The following is a 22686-nucleotide window of genomic DNA, read 5'->3' on the forward strand; positions in this document are numbered from 1 at the left end:
AAATGGGCATAATACTTGCTTTCTCCCGGTTTTTATCTGTCTTGTCTATTTAGATAGCAAGCTCATTAGGGCAGGGTTTGTCTGACTATATGTGCAGGACCCAGCGCAATGGGGGCCCCTAGGTGCTACTGTAATACAAATAAATATTCTACAGTTTACCCCTGGATAAACTAGGGTTATAGAGAGGCAGTTACTTGCCCAAGTTCACACAGCAAGTCAATAAGAGAGCTTGGCACTGCAAATCAATCCTGATTCACAGCACCCTGCTGTAACCATTGGACAACATTTCCCAATAAAGGCTTCCCAGACAAAAGTAACTGAGGTCATTGTATTATTCACTACTTGAAAAAACGTGTGTGCATATATGGAAAAAGGTATTTATGAAACACTGCTTCAACCATTTAAAAAGTAAGTGATGGCTGTCCATTCATATTCTAAATTTCTGTTAGTAAGTATTAGTATGTAAATGTAATAGTATCAAAGTGATGTTTACAAATGAATCTTAACTTAGCAAACAAAAACAAAAAAACTCCAATCACTGTTAAATTTATGTGAAAAAGGCATTGATTCATTAAACTGAATAAAACAAAAGTTAGATGGCAGTATAACAATGACATTATTACCTGTATTGCAGTGGCACCTAGAAGCCCCAGTTTTGGACCATTGCCTAGGTGCTGTATAAACAGAATAAAAGATGGTCTTTGCCCCCTAGAGTTTACAATGCAAGTAAATTATACATTAATATAAATCGTTAACAGTAAATTCTGATTTTTATGACAGCCAAAAGTTGGTAACTTTATCAGTTCAGATCATTGGGAATTTCACTCTGGACGTTCAAAGTTCTGCATGAAAGACATCAAGCTCCTTCAAAAAAGCCCTGCTTCTGCAACTTTCCAACAGTAGGAGTGCCAAACCCTGAAGACTGGCTTCTGAAATGGGTCTACTACAATCTGGTGTAAGTACAATTCCAGGTGCCAAAGCTGACAGTCACTTAAGCTGTATTTTGAATTGCTGGAGTTTGAAAAATCAAAGTGGTACTATGGGATAGCGCTTGGATTAAATATATATTTAAAACACTTATTACAAATTAAAATAGGATTCTGCAAGCAAATCTGTAATAAGAATATTGTACATCAGTACATTTACTATTCTGCGGAAAAGTACAAGGGTTGTCACTGACACATTCAAAATATTCCTCAAGATTAAAAAAAAAAATCCACACATGCAAACTAAGCTAATACAGTTCTCCTCTTTTATAGACAGTCAATTACAGCTATCTAAATTCTCACTTCTTGAAACTGTTCACAGGAGATAGAATACCTGTTTTTTCACAGGATGTGATTCATTCCAAGCCTCTGGAGGAAACTAGCTTATGTCTTTTTATATGGCAGTACATCTGATAATATAACTTTGCATGATGTGAAGCAATCAGCAAATATAACCCTCTGTGATGGGATTCATGAGGCAGGTACTTTCAGCCCAGCAACAGGAGGAAATAGCTCAGATTACCTAATGATCGCTTATTCAAAATGTATGTCATCAAAGATTGCAAAAGACTATATTGTTTTGGGTGGGTTTTTTTGCGTAGCAGGTGCGTAGATAGCAATCTGAAGCTCAGGACTGTAGCCAAAATTTATATGCCAAGTAAGATTACTCTATTCAGGGTTTTACCCAGAGCACTGCAGTTAATGTTATATTTCCAAAGTCTGCATTTGTCAGACAGGTATGTAAATGTTTTCATTTGCTTTCATATCTCCACTAGAAAGTTATACCACTTAAACCATACCAGTTCCTGTACAGGAATAAGCTGTGCTAGTATCAAACATCTTTATATTGGTATGACTGCATACATAGTAGGTGATACATCTACTTTGGTCAAAAATCAGACTCCCTAGCTGAAATAGTTATACTGGTTTAAAAGAAGTGTACAGAGCAGGGCTTGAACTAAGAACAAAAACCTTGTGGCCTAATTTTGGCCATTGGGGGGGAAAGTGATGTAACCATTTCAAGAATGAGTGCACATACAGCTTGCAAAAGCAGAGTTGGCAGAAGTGGCTAAGCAGGGAGAGGTGGAAACTAGCCAAAACATTCAAGTGGCACAGCTGTACAGTGCCCCCTGGAAGCTGGCACCCACAACGACTGCCCTGCTTGCCCTTGGACCGGGACCCTCAGTGTCATCATATGTGTATACTGTCTTTAGGTAACCCAATCCACAAAGATATATGTATCATTAAGGATCCGCACAAGGGTTGGTGTATGAAGGCCATTACTAGTTCCTGGGGTGTGTACACCTAGAAACATGGCCTATGCCTTCTGCCTATTCAGTTTCATCTTAGAATACCCTTGGCATGACATCTGTCTATAGTTTTTCTAAAGTGCCTATGCGGGTAGCATTTTAGCAGTAAGTACCCTTAGGATCTACGGTGGTACTAATGAACATACAGTGTGCATTTCATGGGTATTTTAGTCCGGTCCCTGCTCCCACTCAAGTTGACAAAACTCCCGTTGACGTCACTGAAAGCAGGATCCAGGTCCTTCATGCCCAATAAATCTAGGCACCTCTCAATTCATTGTTGCCATTGCCTCGTACTAAATTCAGCAGTGAGTTTCACCATGGAGAACTGCAAAATGCTGGGGTGGTCTTTCAGCCTAAGTCAGCATGGAACAGCAAAAAAAAGCACAACCGTGAAAGAAAGAAGTGGCTGGATTGAGTCTGTTTCACACAGTGGCTGTGAAAATGTGGATGGTGGCGCTTTGAGGTTAATGGAGATGACATTCATGTATCATTGGCCAAATAGATCCTACAATGTCAGTGAGTTAGGGGACGGAAGGAGAGTTTATTTCTATTTGTTCTCAGTTGTGCTATAATGATAAATTGGTAGATTCTTCGCCCCCCCTCTCCAAAAAAACCCCTGTTCTTTCATTGTCAGGAACTACTCAATCTTGTAATCTGCCTACTCAGAATCTAGATTATTGCTCTGTCAAAGAGCGCAACATTTTTGTTGTCCCTTAGTTAAAATCTGTTGTTAAGGTATCAAGTATCAGAGGGGTAGCCATGTTAGTCTGGATCTGTAAAAGCAGCAAGGAGTCCTGTGGCACCTTATAGACTAACAGACGTTTTGGAGCATGAGCTTTCGTGGGTGAATACCGACGAAGTGGGTATTCACCCACGAAAGCATGTCGGTATTCACCCACGAAAGCTCATGCTCCAAAACATCTGTTAGTCTATAAGGTGCCACAGGACTCTTCACTGTTGTTAAGGTAGGATCATATAGAGTCACAGAAAAAAGTGAGTAAAATAAAAATTTTAGGTCAACACTCCACCTTTAGAAGGGGTGGGGAAGGGGACCTAAACAGCTTGATTTTAAATAAATACTCTACTGAAAAGTCGTGTTGTAAAAATGTGTTAATTTATTTAGATTACTAGTTGCACTGTACTCGATGAATGATTATGGAATTTACTTGTTGCTATGTATCCTGGGTGTTTACTTTTGTATTTTTCAAGTCAGTTTCAACTTAGAGCTTCAAGGCTGGTTTTCAAAATTGGAATGGGGTAGTTTATTTTTTTTAAATAAAACTGCTGTCACTGGAATTTTTTAAATTGGAGGAAATTTCCTTTACTTTTGTACTTGCTAAAAGCTTGCTTTTTCAGGATTTATACATAGGGACACATGTTGCCTGTCCTTTTCAAGAATGGCTTCTTCAGCTTTTTGCAGTGTAGGGTCTCCATTTACTGCTGTTTAAACAGTTCTTTTGTATAGTATTTGAGAAAGATTATTTAATTTTTAGATGCATATGGTTTATTGTTTTAGATGTTTAATATTTTGTCACTATACTAAAGCTCTTCTGCCAGCAATATATGTCTTATTTTCAACTTTATCATTATTTTACAGTGTTATCTAGGGGTTAGAATGGGGGAACTGGCAGTTAGGATTTCCAGTCACTTTGTGAATTTAAGCAAATCATGTAACTTTTCAGTACCTCAGTTTAACCATCTATAAAATGGGATAATACAAATAATAAATGCTGAGGCTTAATTAATGCTAATGAAGTGATTTGTGATTCCTAGATGAAGCACCACCATTAACACCATCACTGACTTAAAAAACAAACATACCCTTCTCTTACTGTTATAGGTGTCGTCCAACCATACTCACCTGCCACTCAATGTGTTTGGACTTCTCATTCCCTGCTGTCTAGTCAAAGTTCCTCCCTGCTAATGGTGGTAAATTGGGTAGTCTGTGTCAAGCTTTGGCTCAGAGCTAATTACCAAACTTGAATTCTAAACTCCAATCCCCAGGGAATGCAAAAAGCGTGATGAGTTGCTAGAGTTGTGCCTGAGTGCACAGAAATCTGATTGTGACTTTCTAGCAGTCACATGACTTTGTTGTCTTTTAATCATGTATGTCAAGTCCTTCATTAAGGATGGGCAGGGCCAGATCATCTATGAGTTACTTATGTGATTTCAGTTTATAGTAGAGCATGGCCCTTAGTCATATTCTATAATCAATCAAAAGCTTCGATCAGTCTGGGACTTGATTAATAACACTGCTCTACAGCCAAAATGCTTCTGAAATAAATGTAGTCAAACTTTACTAATTCTGGGTCACTGAAACCCAGAAAATGATGCTTAAAATTGTTGATTGGCTCTAGTTTTCAAGTTATGCTATTGGGTCAGTATATATGACCCTTGACTTGGGAATAGCGGAGGATAAGTGAGTTATAAAGGGAAGGGATCTCAATTTAAACCAGAAATGACTAAAATACATCTTTGACTGGATCTATGAATAAATCTATGACTGGGTTTGGACAGTACTTGCTTTTTAGGCAAAACAATGAATGATGCAATCTGAAGCTGGTATTGCGTCATACATGATATGAATTGCATCATGTTATTCCTAGAAGTCATGGATGATGCAATCATAACGAAGCTTACATCCCTCTGCTGAACAAATTGCCCTATATCAGCTCTAGAAATCATACAGTGTCGTGCTCTCTTATTTGTCAGTGTTTGATTTTGCAAAGGGACACATTTCTGTTTAGCCAAAGTGAGCAGAGATGCCTCGTACTTGTGTGAACAGTGCAGATAACTTCTGCTATGTTTGTGGTGAAGTGACTTTTGCATCATAAAAGTGCAGTATAACCACTATGGTTAAGAAAGCCTATCACCTTTATTTTGGCTGCAAAATTGGAGATCAGGACAAGAGGTGGGCCCCACACATATGCTGCAACACTTGTGCAATAAATCTTCGCCAGTGGTTGAACAGGAAAAGGAAATCTATGCCTTTTGCAGTGCCAATGATTTGGAGAGAGCCAACAGATCATACCAGCAATTGTTATTTCTGCATGGTGCCTCCAGTTGGGAAAGGTGTGTCAAAGAAGAAAAAGTGGACTGTGCATTATCCAAACATTCCATCAGCTATACGCCCAGTACCCCACGGAGAAGGACTGCCGGTTCCTGATGCACCAGAATCATTCTCACTTGAGTCAGACGAGGAAGAGGAAGAGGATGAAACTTCTGGTCCTGAACCATCAATGTCACAGGACCCACATTTTCTCCCATCCTCCTCCTCTGAACCACACCTCATAACACAAGGTGAACTGAATGCCCTTGTCAGGGATTTGGAACTACCCAAGAGTAAGGCAGAGCTGTTGGGCTCCAGACTACAGCAGTGGAATCTCCTGGCAAGTGATGTTAGGGTTTCCATGTTCCGTGACTGTCAAAAGGATCTTGTCCCATTCTTCTTCATGGAAGGTGATCTTGTAGCCTGCAACAACATCGATGGTGTGATGGCAGCCCTCAACATCGTTCATGATCCAGATCAGTGGAGACTCTTCATTGATTCATCGAAGACGAGTCTTAAAGCTGTTTTACTGCATAATGGCAATGTTTTGCCATCAATTCCAGTTGGTCATGCAGTCCATATGAAGGAAACCTATGACAACATGAAACAACTTTTGAGGTGCATAAACTATGACCAACATCAGTGGCAGCTTTGTGGCTATTTGAAGGTTGTTGCTCTCTTGCTTGGTCTGCAGACTGGATACACAAAGTACTGCTGTTTTCTCTGCGAATGGGATAGTCGTGCAAGAGATTCCCACTACATCAAGAAAGATTGGCCACTCCGACAGTCATTGGAGCCTGGGAGGAAAAGTGTTCAGCATCCACCACTTGTTGAATCAAGGAAGATTTTGTTACCACCCTTAGGGCTAGTCTACACTTACCTGCCGGGTCGATGCGGTGAGTTCGACTTCTCGGAGTTCAAACTATCACGTCTAATCTAGACGCAATAGTTCGAACTCCCCGCGCGCTCTGGTCGACTCCGGTACTCCACCACTGCAAACGGCGGTGGCGGAGTCGACCTTGGAGCCGCGGACTTAGATCCCGCGGCGTCTGGACGGGTAAGTAGTTCGAACTAGGGTACTTCGAGTTCAGCTACGCTATTCACGTAGCTGAACTTGCATACCCTAGTTCGACCCCCGCCCTTAGTGTAGACCTGCCCTTACACATCAAGCTGGGTCTGATGAAGAACTTTGTCAAGGCCATTGACAAAATACAAGCAGCTTTCAAGTACCTCCGTGGACAATTTCCAAGGTTAAGTGAAGCTAAGATAAAGGAAGGTGTCTTTGTTGGTCCTCAGATTCGTGAACTTCTTCGAGATGATGCATTTGACCATGCACTGCGTGGGAAGGAAAAGACGGCATGGAAAGCCTTCCAGTTAGTGGCAATACATTTTCTCGGAAACAACAAGGCAGACAACTACAGGTTGTTGGTGGAAAACCTCCTCAAGGCATACAAAAGCCTTGGTTGCAACATGTCACTAAAGATACATTTTTTGCACTCTCATCTAGATTTTTTTCCACCGAACTGCGGAGCAGTGAGCGACGAGCACGGCGAGTGATTTCACCAGGACATTGCAACAATGGAGAAACGCTATCAGGGCAAATGGAGCCCATCAATGCTTGCAGACTATTGCTGGACAGTGATAAGAGATGCTCCATTTAATGAATACAAGAGACAAGCCAAGAAGCGCCGAGTAGACACTGAATAGGACTAAACTATGTACATAATAGTTTTTTGCCTTTTGTTTCATAATAAATTTTAGTTATATAACCCTTTTGCTGATTTTGAAAGTGTTACATAAACAAGACAGGTGAAATATTATCATGTAAAGCAACCATAAACACATGAAAAGACCTAGGTTTACAATTTATGATTAAAACTCTACTATCTACACAATATACATAGACAAAAAATGTAAAAACTTAAATATCTTAGAAACAGCCAATCAGTTGTTTTAATTGTCATATTTGAATTCAGCACATCAAAATACATAATAAATACCACATTTTATCTCTGAAGCAGACGACTTCTCAAAAATTGTAGACCAGTGTAATCTAACCAACCCCCTTCTCCCCCTCCCCCCTGCGATGTCCTGGTCTTGGTCCTTCCTATCCTTGATCATGTGGTGTATAATATGGCTGAAGTGTTATCTATCCAGGGTTTTTAGACTATAATTTCCTACAGGCAGGGATTGTATCTTCTTTGGTATTTGTACCATGCTTTGCCTAGCAAGTTCCAAAGAGCTTTTCTTCAGCTGACCTGAAAAAAAGCTCTGTGTAGCTTGGAAGCTCGTCTCTTTCACCAACAGAAATTGGCCCAATAAAAGGTATTCCCTCACACAGATTGTGGTTAAATAACATTAATAATAAGGTGGTGTCCAAATGAAACTCATTTTCTAGGTTTCATGGTTCAGACCCAGAAATTGGATGAGGCCCAATTAATATCCCCTTACTTCCTCCATGCCCTCTGGCCTCCTGTTCTCTCCCCCACCTCCACCCCCCTGGATGTTTGCTGTAACAGAATAGTTCCTAGCTTTTGTGGGGGATACTGACACTGTTCCCTTGCAACAGAGGGCATGCTTGGGCATAGTTTAGCGTGCTCACCAAGTCACAGGCTTCCACAAGGCCTGGTTAAAGGTAGAGCTTTTCTTAGGTGAAGACATGCAGCTCTAGTAGAGGCTAGGAGCAGACTTTTCCTGAGCAGCCCTCCAAGCCTTGTTGTAAAGTGCAGAGGAGAGTTTGTAGGGGAGAGGTAGCTGTGTTAGTGTGTAGCCACAAAAAAAACCCAGGTGTCCGGTGGCGCCTGAAAGACTTGCATTTATTTGGGCATAAGCTTTTGTGGGTAAAAAACCCACTTCTTCGTATGCAACAGGGGAGTTTAGTTTCCAGGCTGGGTCAGACCTGGCCTCAGTAGGGTGCCCGGATGTGCTGATTTTATAGGGACAGTCCTGATGTTGGGGTCTTTTCCTTATATAGGCTCCTATTACCCTCCCCACCCCCTGATTTTTCACATTTGCTGTCTGATCACCCTAGGAGACAGTGCCAAGTGTGGCCCTTCCACTGATGCGGGAAGTGGCTTGAGACCCGACAAACTCATCTCAGGTGGGCCAGGGGCTGGGAGCTGGTCCCACCTTTCTGCTGATGCTTTTCCTGGCCCCAGCCCCTGGCCCCAACCCTCCCGTCTCTGCTCCCCTTGTCCCCCCCCCCCCCCCTTCCACTCCCCATCCCCCCCTCCCCCGGGGCGGATGCGGATGCGGATCCGGCCTGCCACGTCCCAAGCGCCACGGCACCGCTGCGGGCGGGGCCGGCCGGCGGGGCGGGGCGCGGCGCGGCGCGGCGCGGGCCGGGCCCCATGGCGGGGAGCGCGAGGAGCCTGCGTCCCTGGGCCCCGGCCTGCCCCGCCCCCGGCCGCTGCCCCGCCAGGAAGAGCGGCCCCCGCCGGCCCGCAGAGCAGAGCTGGGCTGTCCCCGGGCGCAGGCACCATGTGCGGTAGGGACTCTGCGGGGGGAGCGGGCGGCGGGGAAGTGGGGGATATGCACGGGGTATGGAGGGGTAAGGGGTGTCTGGGAATACACAGGGGGTGTGGGAGGGCAAGGGGTGTCTGGGGGATATACGGGAGATATACACGGGGTGTGGAGGGGTAAGGGGCGGGGGGATATAAGGGGTTTGGAGGGGTAAGGGGGTATGGGGAATATACAAGGAGTGGGGGTCTGGGGGATATTGGGGGTAAGGGGTGGGATGTGGGGGATATGTTATGGGAGTGAAGGGGTGGGGTATGTGGTGGACACGGCAGATATTTTGGGGAGCAGTGGGTGGGGGACATGGGGATATATGGGGAGCTGGGGTGCAGGGTGTGGGAGAACATGGGGGATATATTGGGGATGGTGAGGGATCTCGGGCAAATTAAGGGAGAGCAAAGGTGGGGATTTAGGGGGAAATGAGTAGGGGTGGGAGGTAGGGGTCTGGGGAGGCTAGACTGAAATATTGGGAGAAACATGGAGAGCAGGGGATTATTGATATTGGGGAAAGTACTGTGGGCAGGTGTTAGTGATAAGGAGGATGAAGGAGGATATAGAGAGTTCAAGGAGTAAATATGTGGGGAGCCCAGAAATGATTAGTATAGGATGAAACACTGCATGTTTGAGACTGTGCATGTTTGAGAATATGAGACTTACTAGGAAGTTGGTGGATGATGATAGTTGGGGACTCTTGGGGGCAGGGCAGATATACATGATCTTTAAATGAATATGTTTTCCCCACACAGTAACTTTTTAAAATCTGGCCCCTTAATGTTCATGTGCAAGTCTCCTGCTTCAGGATATATGTATGTTTCCTTTATATGCTTCTTTGTGGGTAAAGCATGGGATAGTGGGAGGAGTCAGTGTTGGCAACTAGATTAGAAAGTGTGTGTTTAGCTTATCACTCATGCATCCCAGTTTCCTTGCAGCCGGGATGGGGTTCTTTGCATGGCAGTTCTTTGTGTCTGAGAGGTATAGGAAATTTCCAGTTGATTCTTGCTGGAAAGAGATGTCCTTGCAAGTCTGTTGAAGTGAAATAGAGCTAATAGGTGGATGATACAGGCAAATTTTTACACTCACAATTAAAATAATCATTCCCTAGTTGGAGAGTGTGCTGCTAATTTCAGTATAAAAATGAAGCTGATGAATTATGCATTGACTGAATGTTCCTCGCTTATTTTAAGATTGGGAGACATGTACATGTATTTACGGTCATCTCTCAAATAAATAGACAACAGTTTCCTCCCAGATCAGAAATTATTTTACCATCTCTGTCTTTAAATGACTTTGTTGGCATGAATGCTATACAGTGCTTTCCAAAAGTATAAAAAGGCTGAGACCGTAAGTATCTAAGCAGTAGTTGCGGAACAAGCATGTGCACAAGAGGACTACACCTTGTGACCGTTTGTTGGTTTTGTTGATATCTGACTCAGCGGCAGGTTGTAGGAAGGGTGATGCTACTTTTGTCCTCCGTCTCATCCAGGGGGGTAAAGTGGGATTTTCAAAAGCTAGAAGCACAGTGAAAGTCAGTGGAACTAGGGTTTTCAAAAGCACTTAAGGCCTGGTCTAAACACACAGTTGCACAGGTTTAGCTAAAAGTGATTTTTAAATTGGTGCAAGCCCATGGGTGGACTCTCTAGAGTAGGTTTGCCACACAGGGGTTTGCACCAGCTCAACTAAACCAGTTTTTTAACTTGTGCAGCTCTGCTGTGTAGACAAGACTTAGGGTGTTTCTGCACTGCTTTGTAAATCCACGTCTGTGGGACCGGGCTTCTGGACTCAGTGCTTCCGAGTCCACACTTGCGTGTCACACTGCACTGTAACCCTGTGTTTACAGTTGCTGAACCTGGGTGTCTCAGTTATGTTAACGCATCCAGCAGACCTTCTGATTAGGGGCTGCATCTTGGGCTGTGTCCACACCGCAAAACAACAGGGCTTGAACGGCTTGGGCTCTGACCTCACCTAGTAGGATCCTAGGACCCTGGTCCTGAATGCGTCCTGACCCAAGTCAGACTGATTTGTGTGTGGACAAAACAGGGCTTGAGTCAGGGCCTGGGCTTAGAGTGCAGTACAGACATACGCTTAGAGTACAAGTCATTCCCTGCACACCCACCCTCATTTGCTGTGGAGCTGTTGAAACTCATCTCCAGTTGGCCCTCAATGCCAGCCTCCACTGCCCACTTGTTACATTTGAAAACAAAGACCTTCAAGCTTTTAAAGTTTGCCAATATGAAGGAAGGGGGGAGATTAGGGAGGAAGAGGATCGGGAGATTGTAAGAGATATTAGGTTAGATGAGGATGAAATTAGTGAGGAGAGGATGGTTATGAAAAGTTTAGGGATGAGAAACAAGATGTTATGCATTGGGGCGGGAAGTTTAGTTTAGCAGGAGGGCTGGGGAGGGGAGGAGGAGGAGGAGGAGAAGGACCTAGGATGAGGATGGTTGAATGTGGATGATGATATGTATATAAAAATGTATGGTGGTTAAAAAAAGCTAATGGGTGGGTTAGCTTAGAGTAGGGAGTTGCTAGTAGGATATATAAGGTGCTAGTGAGACCTCATTATTGTGTGCAGTTGAGTTTTGTATCTCCCATGTTTAAAAGGATGAATTCAAACTAGAAAAAAAGACAGAAGGCAAGAACAGGTACAAAGAAGGAATACTAGAAGGATGGGAGGACTGGGAGGACTGATGAGAGAGGAGGGTTTTTTTGGCTCCAAAAGAAGGATAGAGAGATAGAGGAGATATGATTAAATATATAATATAAGGAAAAGGATAATAACAGAGGAAGGAGATAGGAAGGAGTGTCTAAGTGTGAACGGACTCAGGGACATAATAAAAATTCAGACAGCAGAGTCAGAAAGCAAAGGTTTCTAACCATCAGAGTTTCAGGGGGGGAGTGGCATAGGAACAGAGGGAAACAAAGGGGTGCAAGGGGAGGAAAGGATTACCAGGACTTTAAATAATTTTAATAGAGAGATGGTGATGAGATATAACGGGCTTTGTCAATGGGTCATTTAAATTCAAACACTCACAACTAGTACAATAGTACAATGGGTCAATGGTATGATATAACCTTTTTTTTTGGGGAGAGTGAGAGTCTTGCCTGGCATGCTCGGTTCCAGCATATTGACCGCGGGGGGGGGAAAGGGAATTTTTCCTCAGGGGAAGATTTGGGGCCTTTGGTTTTTTTCCTTCCTCTCCAAGGGGGGGGGGGGGGCGGCTGAAGGGAGTGGTGGATCGGCTTATGTGGCCTGCATCTTGCAGGAGGTCAGACTAGATGATCATAATGGTCCCTTCTGATCTTGAATTCTATGATTCTATGATTTTTCTCCCATGCTGTCCTGTAGGCTTGTGAGGCGCTTTCCATAAACATCTGCAAAGCTAGCTCATTATCCACTTTGAAATACCTCCTCAAAACTCTCCTTGCCCATGATGCCTACAAAACATCTGAGAACTGTTAGGAAGCTGGCGTGCTGATATTACTGCCCTCTAGGATGATCAGTGTTGTCTCACTGTTTACTTTTGTTCCCCCAGCCGTTTGTATCAATCTGTTGTCTCTTGTCTTATACTTTGATTGTAAGTTCCTTGGGGGCATGGATTGTCTTTTTGATCTGTGTTGCTATAGTCAAAGTGCCTAGTACAATATGGTCTTGGTCTATACCTATGGCTTCTAGGTGCTATGGTTAGAGCCCTGCACAGAACAAATTTATATCCGCGGACATAGATCGGTATCAGCGGAACCGCAGGGCTCTCCCAAGAACTGCAGTGGCAAAAGGAGCAGAACGTGGGGCCGCTGCTCCCAGGAGCCTGTGCCCCACGCTGGCAGCTCCTCCAGTGGAGCTGTACCGACTCCAGACAGGAAACACAGACAGCCGTGTGGAAGGGCTGGGACGGTTCAGCCTTGCCAGAGGAGCTGCGGTTCCCGAGAGAGCCCTGTGGTTCCGTGGATACTGATTTATATCCGCAGAGGGCTTTAGCTATGGTAATACAAATAATACATAATAATAAGTCAATGGGGCTTGTGCTCTTAAGGCACTTAGGGTACGTCCATACTACCCACCCGGATTGACGGGTAGCGATCGACTTCTCGGAGTTCGATATATCGCGTCTCATCTAGACGTGATATATCGAACTCCGAACGCGCTCCCGTTGACTCCGGAACTCCACCACCACGAACGGCGGTGGCGGAGTCAACGGGGGAGCCGCGGACTTTGCCGTGAGGACGGGTAAGTACTTCGAACTAAGGTACTTGGAGTTCAGCTACGCTATTCGCGTAGCTGAACTTGCGTACCTTAGTTCGAACCCCCCCTCTAGTGTAGACCAGGCCTTAGACACTTTCCAAAATCCCATCTATAGTCAGATTTCCCTTATCGATGAGATGATATTTGAGAACATCTTTCTTGTCTTGGCCCCCATAGTTTGGACACTGGAGTAGAAAAAAGTCTCTCTGTTCCAATTTTTCTATTGTCACATTAGTTTCACAGTTGCGTCTCTCTGGAGATTCATGCTGTATTTTTTGCTTTCTGGTTTCCACCTTTTAGTTTTTCTACATCTTTATTTTTAAATTAAATCCTGTTGTTGAACTAAATTAGTTTTTATATATTTTATATCTGCTTAGCACGTCTTCACAATTTCTTCATCCTGCTTGGGAATAGAGGATTTTGAATTTTTAATGAATTGTCACAAAGGTTACTAGGTAACTTAAAGGGAGTATAAGGGGTATGAAGGGCTGCAGTCAGTAATGTGTGTTCCATCTTATATTATGCTAATTTTGTCTCAAAGTGGAAAGTGGGACAATGCTAAGAATAGAATAGACAATTATTACTATAAATGGTTTGCTGCAAGTATGGTGTTAGTTTTGGTGCAGTGGGAGTCTCTCCCCTGGGAAATCCAGCCTTTGAGATGTGCAGTATTCTGCTATTTTTAAAAATTGAGGCAACCCTGAAAATTCTGTGGGTCAGTGTTTAGTGTGTGCTCTTTGGATCTGGGTACCTGCACAAATATTTCCCTCCTGTTTAAGCAAAACTGTTCCTGGATGTTGGAATGTCTTTTTCAGTAATATGAAAGGTGTCAGAGCTTTGGCTTTGCATCTTGTTCCTGGTGAAGCAGAGAGATTTCCTTTCCGAAGAAATGAAAAGAGAGTACAGAAGAAGCATTAGCGTAGTTGTGTTTGTGTAGTTGTGTTTGGGTTATGATGTAAAGTAAAAATATAAGCATAGTAGGATCTTCTCCCTCCCTCTCTGCAAACATTGAAGCAAAGATCAGAAGCAATCTAACAAATTGGCCTTCTGTGAGAAAACTATGTTGAATTCCAAAAGAAACAGTTACATGGTAGATTATCATCAGAGCCAGAATTCAAGGTGAGGGAGCGTTTGGCTGCAGGGAATGCATAAAGGTAGAAAGAATTGGTGTGCTCTTGTGGGCAATTCTCCTCTGTTGGATGGAATCTGAACTATTTAGTTGCATGTTCTTTGTCCTGTACTAACAACAGCAGTCAGCTTCTCCTGTAGGTCAAGTGGCAGGGGCCTTTGCTTTTGGAGCAGGAGGGCCTGAGTTCTATTCCTGATATCACCATGCAGTTCTGAGTAGAGCTGGTTGGAAATGTCATGGAATAAGAAATTTCTGGTGTCTGGGAAGCCCTGGGAGACCCAGCGTGAGCTGGGGTTCTCAGGACTTTTAGATTCCCAGCTTGTTAGCAAGAAATTTGAAAGCACTGACTCTTTGTGTCTAGCCTCCAGTCCTGCAGCCTGGAAATCTTTGAGGAGAGGGAGAGGGCTCAGAGCTTTCAAGCTTACTGACACAGTGCTGGGAGCCTGAAGGTCCTGGGACAGGTTTCCAGTGTCTGTGGATCTGGTAACAGCCCTGGGCCAGGGGACCCCAGGGTTTCCAGACTCTTGAGCCAGCTTGCTCCCCAGGCTACCAGCTTGTGAGTTGGCTAGCCTGAATAGCTAGCTGGCCTGGGAGACTGAGGCCTCAGGATAGTCTTTGAGGAGGTGCTGCCCCTGAGCCATAAACCCTGGGAACTTGGGTAGCTCCTGAGTGAAATTGACATCCTGTGTTTCAGCCCTCTCTAGTTTGGAGTGGTCATGTTATTCAACATAGCAACATCTGTAAAGTTCTACAGGGCCACTGATTTATTGTAAACATTATGGCTAGCTAAAAGTTGTAAGTTCTTACAGGTTGTACATTTATCTACTTGAATATCTCGTCTCTGACTTCTTAAACTAGTTTAATTCACTAAATGGTTTAGAAGGCATTTTTATATTAGGACAATGTGAATAAGAACCTAAATAGATCATAATAGTAGTTGCTGTTAACTTTACATGCACCCGATTAGCTCTGCTCTCTTGGCAATAATGGTTCTGAAATCTCAATGCACTGATGACTTAAAGTTCAAATACCTTAAGGCGAGTACTGTATGAGGAAGTCTGAACCTGTTTGGTTGCAGCCATAGCAAGTGATCCGGCCTTTGTAATGCTATTCCCCTCTTGCCTGGGGCAAGTAAGATTTTTGGTTTTTGTTAAGAATAAAATATTATACTTGCCCATCACAATCACCACAGCAAGGGGCAGATGTGTGGATTTGGTGGTTGGGCAGGTAAGGTTTGGTTATACAAGGCTTCTATAATGCAGTATTCGCAGGGCAAATCAGTTTGCTGGCTGTAATCTGGATGGAAGAAATGAGTCTGTGGTGTGGATGCATGTAACCAGTTCAGACTGACCTCAGAAATAGTTTGAAAACAGGTTTTGCAAGGTGATCTGGCCTAATTGGCTGTAAATAATCAAACCAGTCAGATACTACAGCTGGATTTTTTTTAAAGGCTGAATAATTTGAGGTCTAATATTATTTGTAGTTTTTCAGGATGTAATCTGACTGATTGCTGCAAGAGTCAGGAGGGTTTTTTTTTTTCTTCATCCCATTAACACCATTGCACAACTAGTTAGATGCTTTTCTCTGAGGATCAGCTAATAGCAACTACTTGAGGTGGTATGCTAGATTTGATGGAATAATAATCTCCTCTAATTTGGAAAAATCTTGTCTTTTCTATATAAGGATACTTGCGTGTATTTGAGCAGTAAAGAAACCATCCGGTGCACAAGTATTGTTCCTCCACAAAATGGATGTTTTTCCTGCTCTCTTTCTTAGTTACTTTGAAAAGCTGATGATATAAAAGTAAGCCGACTATCCTATCTGTAGGCTGCAGCCATAATAACAAATCATCTGCTCATTTTTGCCCATCAGTTGACTATCACTACACAGATTTAGCGTCTTCTCAGGATTCAGTGGTTCACAGAGTTTTCCAGTTGAATGTAGCAACCAGCAGGGATCCAGTCCTGCAGGATGTTGAGCACCCTCTACTCCCAGTAGAGTAAATTGAAATTTAGGGTGATTGGCACCTCGCAGAATTGAGCATTAGTTAAGGAAGCATAGAAGTATAGGGCTGGAAGGGACCTCAAGAAGCCATCAAGTTCATCTCTCTGTGCTGAGGTAGGATTAAGTTATACCTACCTTATGTACTACTTTCTTTTGGTGCCTAGGTTTTGTGGTTAATATTAGAACATGTTTGGACATTTGGTTTCTCCATCAGTTTCATTTGTAGAGAAGTCCTTGCTTCCCTCCCTTCTTCCAGCTTGTAAAGTGTTTTTATTTAACCAGGTGTTTGTTTGATCTCATTTAGGCCCAGCTCTTGCAACAAATTCTGTACAGACAAAGCTTGTTCCAAGATCAAGACCTTAATCATTATCATTAGGACAAAGGAGTCCTTTAGTGTTAGCGCAGGGATGAATTGATAGGCTAGTCTGTGGGAATTGCTCTAAAAATGTAAGGCAACCTTATAGCATGGTACAAATATACAGTAAATTAACATTGCCTTAGAGCTTGTGTACACATGAAGTCATCCAGGAACAGTTGGTCTTGAATAACTCCATGTGAGGACACTCTTATTGTAGAACAAGAGTGCCTTGTTCCTGTTTAGCTTAACCCAAGTGGGTTAAATCCTGTTCCTGAATAACTCCTTGTGTGTAGACAGTCCCTAATATTGTGATTACTTGCAGTAGCAATAATGGTTTGCTTTGTGAGCTGTCTGAGGCAGGGACGTTTCTTTTTGTGTTTGTACAGGTGCTTAGCATGTGGCTGCTGCTATTAGAAATAAATAATGCTTCTGTAGGATCTCAACACATTAAGCTTTACAGCAGCTGTTTTATAGACTCAGTTTACCCATCACAGAGAAATCAAGTAACTCGCTCAAGGTCACACAGTGCTAAGCAAGGCATAGAACTCTAATTCAGGGGTGGGTGAACTGCGGCCTGCAGGTCAGATCCGGCCCATTAGGGCTTTGGATCCATCCCGCGGGATTGCCACCCCTGTGGCACTGCAGGCCCAGCGCTGCTCCCGGAAGCAGACGGCACCACGTCCCTGCAGCCCCGGGGCGGGGGGGGGGGGCAGAGGGCTCCACATGCTGCCCTCACCTGCAGGCAGCACCCCCCGCAGCTTCCATTGGCTGGGAATGGGGAACCACGACCAATGGGAGTTTTGGGGGAGGTACCCGCAGGTGAGGGCAGCGCAAGGAGCCCTCTGCCTCTCCCCCCACCCCCCTCCGGGGCTGCAGGGACATGGTGCCAGGAGCGGTGCGGAGCCAGGGCAGGCAGGCCCTGAGCCCCTTCCATACCCCACACTCTCTCCCGCACCCCAACCTCCTGCCCCAGCCCTACATTCATGGCCCTCCGCTGCATGCAATTTCCCCACCCGTATGTGGCCCTCGGGGCCAAAAAGTTTGCCCACCCCTGCTCTAACTGCTAGTCAGTAGTAGGAGACAGGATTCTCTGGTAACAGAGTAAATAACTTCCTCTAAGGGCTTGGCTACACTCAAAACTCCAAAGCGCTGCTGCGGGAGTGCTCCCGCGGCAGAGCTTTGAAGTGCGAGTGTGGATTATCTTACTCCCAGCGCTGGGGCACTGTTTACACTGGCGCTTTACAGCGCTGTAACTTGCTGCACTCAGGGGGGTGTTTTTTCACACCCCTGAGTGAGAAAGTTGCAGCGCTGTAAAGCGCCAGTGTAGCCAAGGCCTGAGTCAAATTAGTGCTTGTGTTTATTTCAGAACAAATATGGATTCAGTTTTAGACTAGATTTCTAAAGGAACAGTATCAACATTTCTAGACCCTGAAACGATCTGCCTTGATAGTAATCCTAGCCAGAATTTTTTCCCTTTCCTAATATTTTTCTTTTGGTTGAAAATTGCAGTACTATCATGCTAATTGCCTGGGGAGAAAAGATGCATAAATTAATCAGGCGTAATTGTTTTTTATTGCTTTATGATGCTGAAGTCACATACTTGTTAGTGCTAGTGATCATCTCAGGAAATCATGTAGATGCATTTTTAATGTGCCTGCAAGGATCTGTTGGAAAATTCCTGGAAGATGCTATCTTAAGGAATGCTGTGAAGCTGGATGATGATTTTTTTTTTATCCCAGTATTCTTGGCAGTGTTCTTTTTGAATATGAATAAGAGGAGGAAAAGAGCTTGGTTTCAGGGAACATAATTTGTCATTCTTAATTGAATGCAATGATTAACTTCCTTGTGACGTTTCGTTCGTGTTTCCTTGTTGCACCGTAGTTTGTCCTATCAGAGTGAGCTAATCATCTCAAAAGAAGTCTGTTTGTTTGTATGATACCCTTGCCAACACAGCCCAGCCATTAATAATGCCAACAGCTACAGTGTGCACTGACAAAGATGCTTGTCTACTCAAAACTATTGAGTAACACCTTTCTCTGTTTCAGTACAGGAGTGCTAGAAACCCATACTTAGGGCTAGTCTACACTGGCAACACTAAAGCGCTACCGTGGCAGCACTTTAATGTGCCTCGTGCGGTCACGGCAGAGTGCTGGGAAATAGCTCTCCCTGCGCTCTTAAAAAACCACCTCAACCAGAGGCGTAGCTCCCAGCCCTGGGACACTGTTTACACTGCTGCTTTACAGCGCTGCAACTTGCTGTGCTCAGGGAGGTGTTTTTTCACCCCCCTGAGCGAGAAAGTTGCAGTGCTGCTAATTGCCAGTGTAGACAAGCCCTAAAGATAGGGCTGAGCATCTGATGAATTGAATGGGAGCTGATAGTTGGCAGCACCTCTTGCCTGGGAGAATAGGTTGTGTTTCAAACCCTATTGTTAAACATGTTTCAGCTGATAGAATTTTAAATAGGACTTTGTACCTAGCACAGACAGGACAAGGTGTGCTTAAAAAGATGTACAACCTGCTGTGTTGTTGGTAATCCATTGCTAATGATGATGATTATATTGTCGCAATTCTCATCTATGGCTACGTATGATTCTGAAGTCCAAAGCCTGATGCACAGAGTTGGTTTCACATGGGAAGTCCATATCCATGATGTTTGACGATGCAGATCTGTGGCACCTTTCAGGTGCAGCCTGGAGATGATTTCATTGATCCCACTTGAACTTGTTGCAGGCTGATCTTGTCAGAGGCCACCAGTGAGTCCTGTTCTGAGCTATTTGCTCGAGTTCTTTGAGACTGATGCCAGCCCACTGGAGACTACTCTCCAGGTTATCTTTGAAGCACTTATACGGGCGATCCTTCTTTCGTTTGCCCTGACTCAGCTCTTCATACAGGATCTGTTTTGGGAGACTGTTTTTTTCCATTCTGATGACATGCCCGGTCCACCTAAATTGTGCTCTCAATAACATTTCTTCAGTGCTGGTTGTGTTTGCTCTCTCAAGGACCTTAACATTGGTCACTCTGTCCTGCCAGCGAATGCTCATTATTGAGCAGAGGGCGTGCATATGAAATTGCTCAAGCTGTTTAATGTGTGGTCACTAAAGAGTCCATGTCTCAGATCCATACAGGAGAGAGATTAGGACCACTGCACTGTAGATCTTCAGTTTGGTGGAGAGACAAATGTTGTGTTGGTTAAGGACTTTTGTTTGAAGTTGGCCAAGGACCTGGCTGGCTTTACTGATTCTGGAGGAAATTTCCTTATCAAGGGGACTGTCACTAGCAGTGGTGCTGCCCAGAGATTTGAACTGATCCACGTTTTTCATCTGTGTGCCTTGGATAAAGATGGCTGGCACTGGAGCATTGGAAGTGCTGGTTGCATGAGGTGCTGGTTGGAACAAGACCAGTCTCGGTAAGACATAGATGATGAGACCAAAGAGCTGGGATGCTGCTAATGTGTTTTTAAATATACCTGGCACTGTCTACACTAGATGCAAAGTCCTGTTTAAAACTGAGTTGTGCTAACATGTTTTAAACACATTAATTACCTTTCTAATCTGGATGGTCTCAATATCATGCCCGTAATCAATTGCAGAGGGGTCTGATTGTGTCTCCTGAGCCTCTCAAATCTCCTGTGACTTAAATTAGCACAAGTTAGGGCCTTTGGTACTTTTTTTTTTTTAAATGCAAGTTTTATGAATATATTAAAAACACCCTTCAGGAACTTGCACAACTTTCTTGTTCACCATGACATTTATTTCACCTAGTATTGTTAGGTTAGAATATTAGTTTATCAGTCAGTAACAAGGACTTTCTGTTTCACTGTAATCTTCACTCTTTCTGATTCACTCCAGAATGCCTTTTAGTAAGGGTGTGGGCACAGTCGCATTCTTACACTGTGAGGCCACACCTCCAGCTCATTGACACTGCTGCTGCTTTAGTTACCTAAGCGTGACTGGGAACTGGAATTCCTGTTCCTCAGGAAATTCTGAAACTTCAAATATTTTTCTTCCTGAAATGGAGCAAAAAACCAAAACTTTTACATTTCCAGAGGTACAGGACTTAAAAAAAAAAAAAAAAAAAAAAAAAATAAGGGGGCGGGGACAACACTCTGTTTTGACTTTTTTGCAAAGTTTCTGCATATCCCAGCACCCCTGCAGCCTGCTCAGAGCTCCCAGGGTTTCTGGCAAGGAGCCAGGACCATGGTAGTCCTGAGAGCCCTGTCTGTGAAAACCTGTTATTTGGAGAGAGGATGGATAATCAGCTGAGCATGAGCTCCCAGTGCCACGCTCTGGCAAAAATAGCTAATGTGATCCTGGGATACATAAACGGGAATCTCGAGTCAGAGTAGAGAGGTTATTTTACCTCTTTATTTGGCACTGATGTGACCACTGCTGGAATACCGTGTCCAGTTCTGGTGCCCACAGTTCAAGAAAGATGTTGATAAAAGCCTTTGACAAAGTCCCTCATCAAGGGCTCTTAAGCTGTCATGGACTAAGAGGGAAGGTCCTCTCATGGATTGGTGACTGGTTAAAAGATAGGAAACAAAGAGTAGGACTAAATGATCAGTTTTCCGAATGGAGAGTAATGCACATTGGAACACACAATCCCAACTATACATTTAAAACGATGGGGTCTAAATTAGCTGTTACCACTCAAGAAAGAGATCTTGGCGTCATTGTGGATAGTTCTCTGAAAACATCCACTCAGTTTGCAGCGGCAGTCAAAAAAGCGAACAGAATATTGGGAATCATTAGGAAAGGGATAGATAATAAGACAGAAAATATCATATTGCCTCTATATAAATCCATGGTACGCCCACACCTTGAATACTGTGTGCAGATGTGATTGCCCCATCTCAAAAAAGATATATTGGAATTGGAAAAGATTCATAAAAGGGCAACAAAAATGATTAGGGGGTTGGAACGGCTTCCCTATGAGGAGAGATTAATAAAGCTGGGATTTTTTTCAGCTTGGAAAAGAGATGACTAAGGGGGGGATATGATTGAGGTCTATAAAATCATGACTGGTATGGAGAAATTAAATAAGGAAGTGTTATTTACTCCTTCTCATAACACAAAAACTAGGGGTTACCAAATGAAATTAATAGGCAGCAGGTTTAAAACAAACAAAAGGAAGTATTTCTTCACACAACGCACAATCAACCTGTGGAACTTTTGGCCAGAGGATGTTGTGAAGGCCAAGACTATAAATAAATTCATGCTGTATAGGTCCATCAATTGAAGTAAGCCAGGATGGGCAGGGATGGTGTCCCTAGCCTCTGTTTGCCAAAAGCCGGGAATGGGTGACAAGGGATGGATCACTTGATGATTCCCTGTTCTGTTCGTTCCCTCTGTGGGACCTGGCATTGGCCACTGTTGGAAAACAGGATACTGGGCTAGATGGACCTTTGGTCTGACCCAGTATGGCCGTTCTTATGTTCTTAAATTGGAGAGGGTTCAGAGGAGAGCCATGAGAATGATTAAAGGATTAGAAAACATGCCTTAATAGTGATAGACTCAAGGAACATCTTGTATTTATCTTAACACAAGGAGAAGGTTAGGGGTGACTTGATTACAATTTGTAAGTGTCTATCTGGGGAACAAATATTTGATAATGGCTCTTCAGTCTAGTGGAGAAAGGTCTAACAAGATCCAATGGCTAGAAGTTGAAGCTGGATAATTTCAGACAGGAAATAAGGTGTATGTTTTTCACACAAAGTAATTAGAACAATTTGCCAAGGATGATGGATTCTCCATCATTGATCTTTTTTTTTAAATGAAGATTGGATTTTTAAAAAAAGATATGTATGCTCTAAGAATGATTTCGGGGGAGCTCTCTGCCCTGTGACCTATACTTGCATGGTCACAATGGTTCCCTCTAGTCATTGGAATATATGAATAGTGCAGTTTGTCTGGCAGGTTCCCAGGGACACTGGTAGCCCCACAAGTTAAGAGTTTCGAGGCTTCCTGGCTCTTGACTCCCCAACAGGGCACCAGGGTAGATCCAGTAGGAAACCAGACGGATGGAGTGGAACCTGTCTGGTTTCCCTTAGAATTCTTTGGAAATTGACATGTCCCTGGGGAATGTTTAGATTTCAA

The 22686-nt window shown here is 43.7% G+C and overlaps 1 protein-coding gene across 3 annotated transcripts in view; it reads left to right on the top strand.

Moving 5' to 3' along the window:
* Positions 1-8711: 8711 nt before the first annotated feature.
* The window catches only part of GFPT1 (glutamine--fructose-6-phosphate transaminase 1), a 54354-nt gene continuing 40379 nt past the window's right edge, over positions 8712-22686 (top strand). For all 3 annotated transcript variants that reach the window (XM_039527923.1, XM_039527925.1, XM_039527924.1), the window contains exon 1: positions 8712-8832. In XM_039527923.1, the coding sequence (XP_039383857.1) occupies positions 8826-8832 (7 nt within the window). In that variant the 5' untranslated portion in view covers positions 8712-8825. The remainder of the gene's footprint in view (positions 8833-22686) is intronic.

Source organism: Mauremys reevesii, linkage group 2 (assembly GCF_016161935.1).
Source record: "Mauremys reevesii isolate NIE-2019 linkage group 2, ASM1616193v1, whole genome shotgun sequence".
NCBI classification, from domain to species: Eukaryota; Metazoa; Chordata; order Testudines; family Geoemydidae; genus Mauremys; species Mauremys reevesii.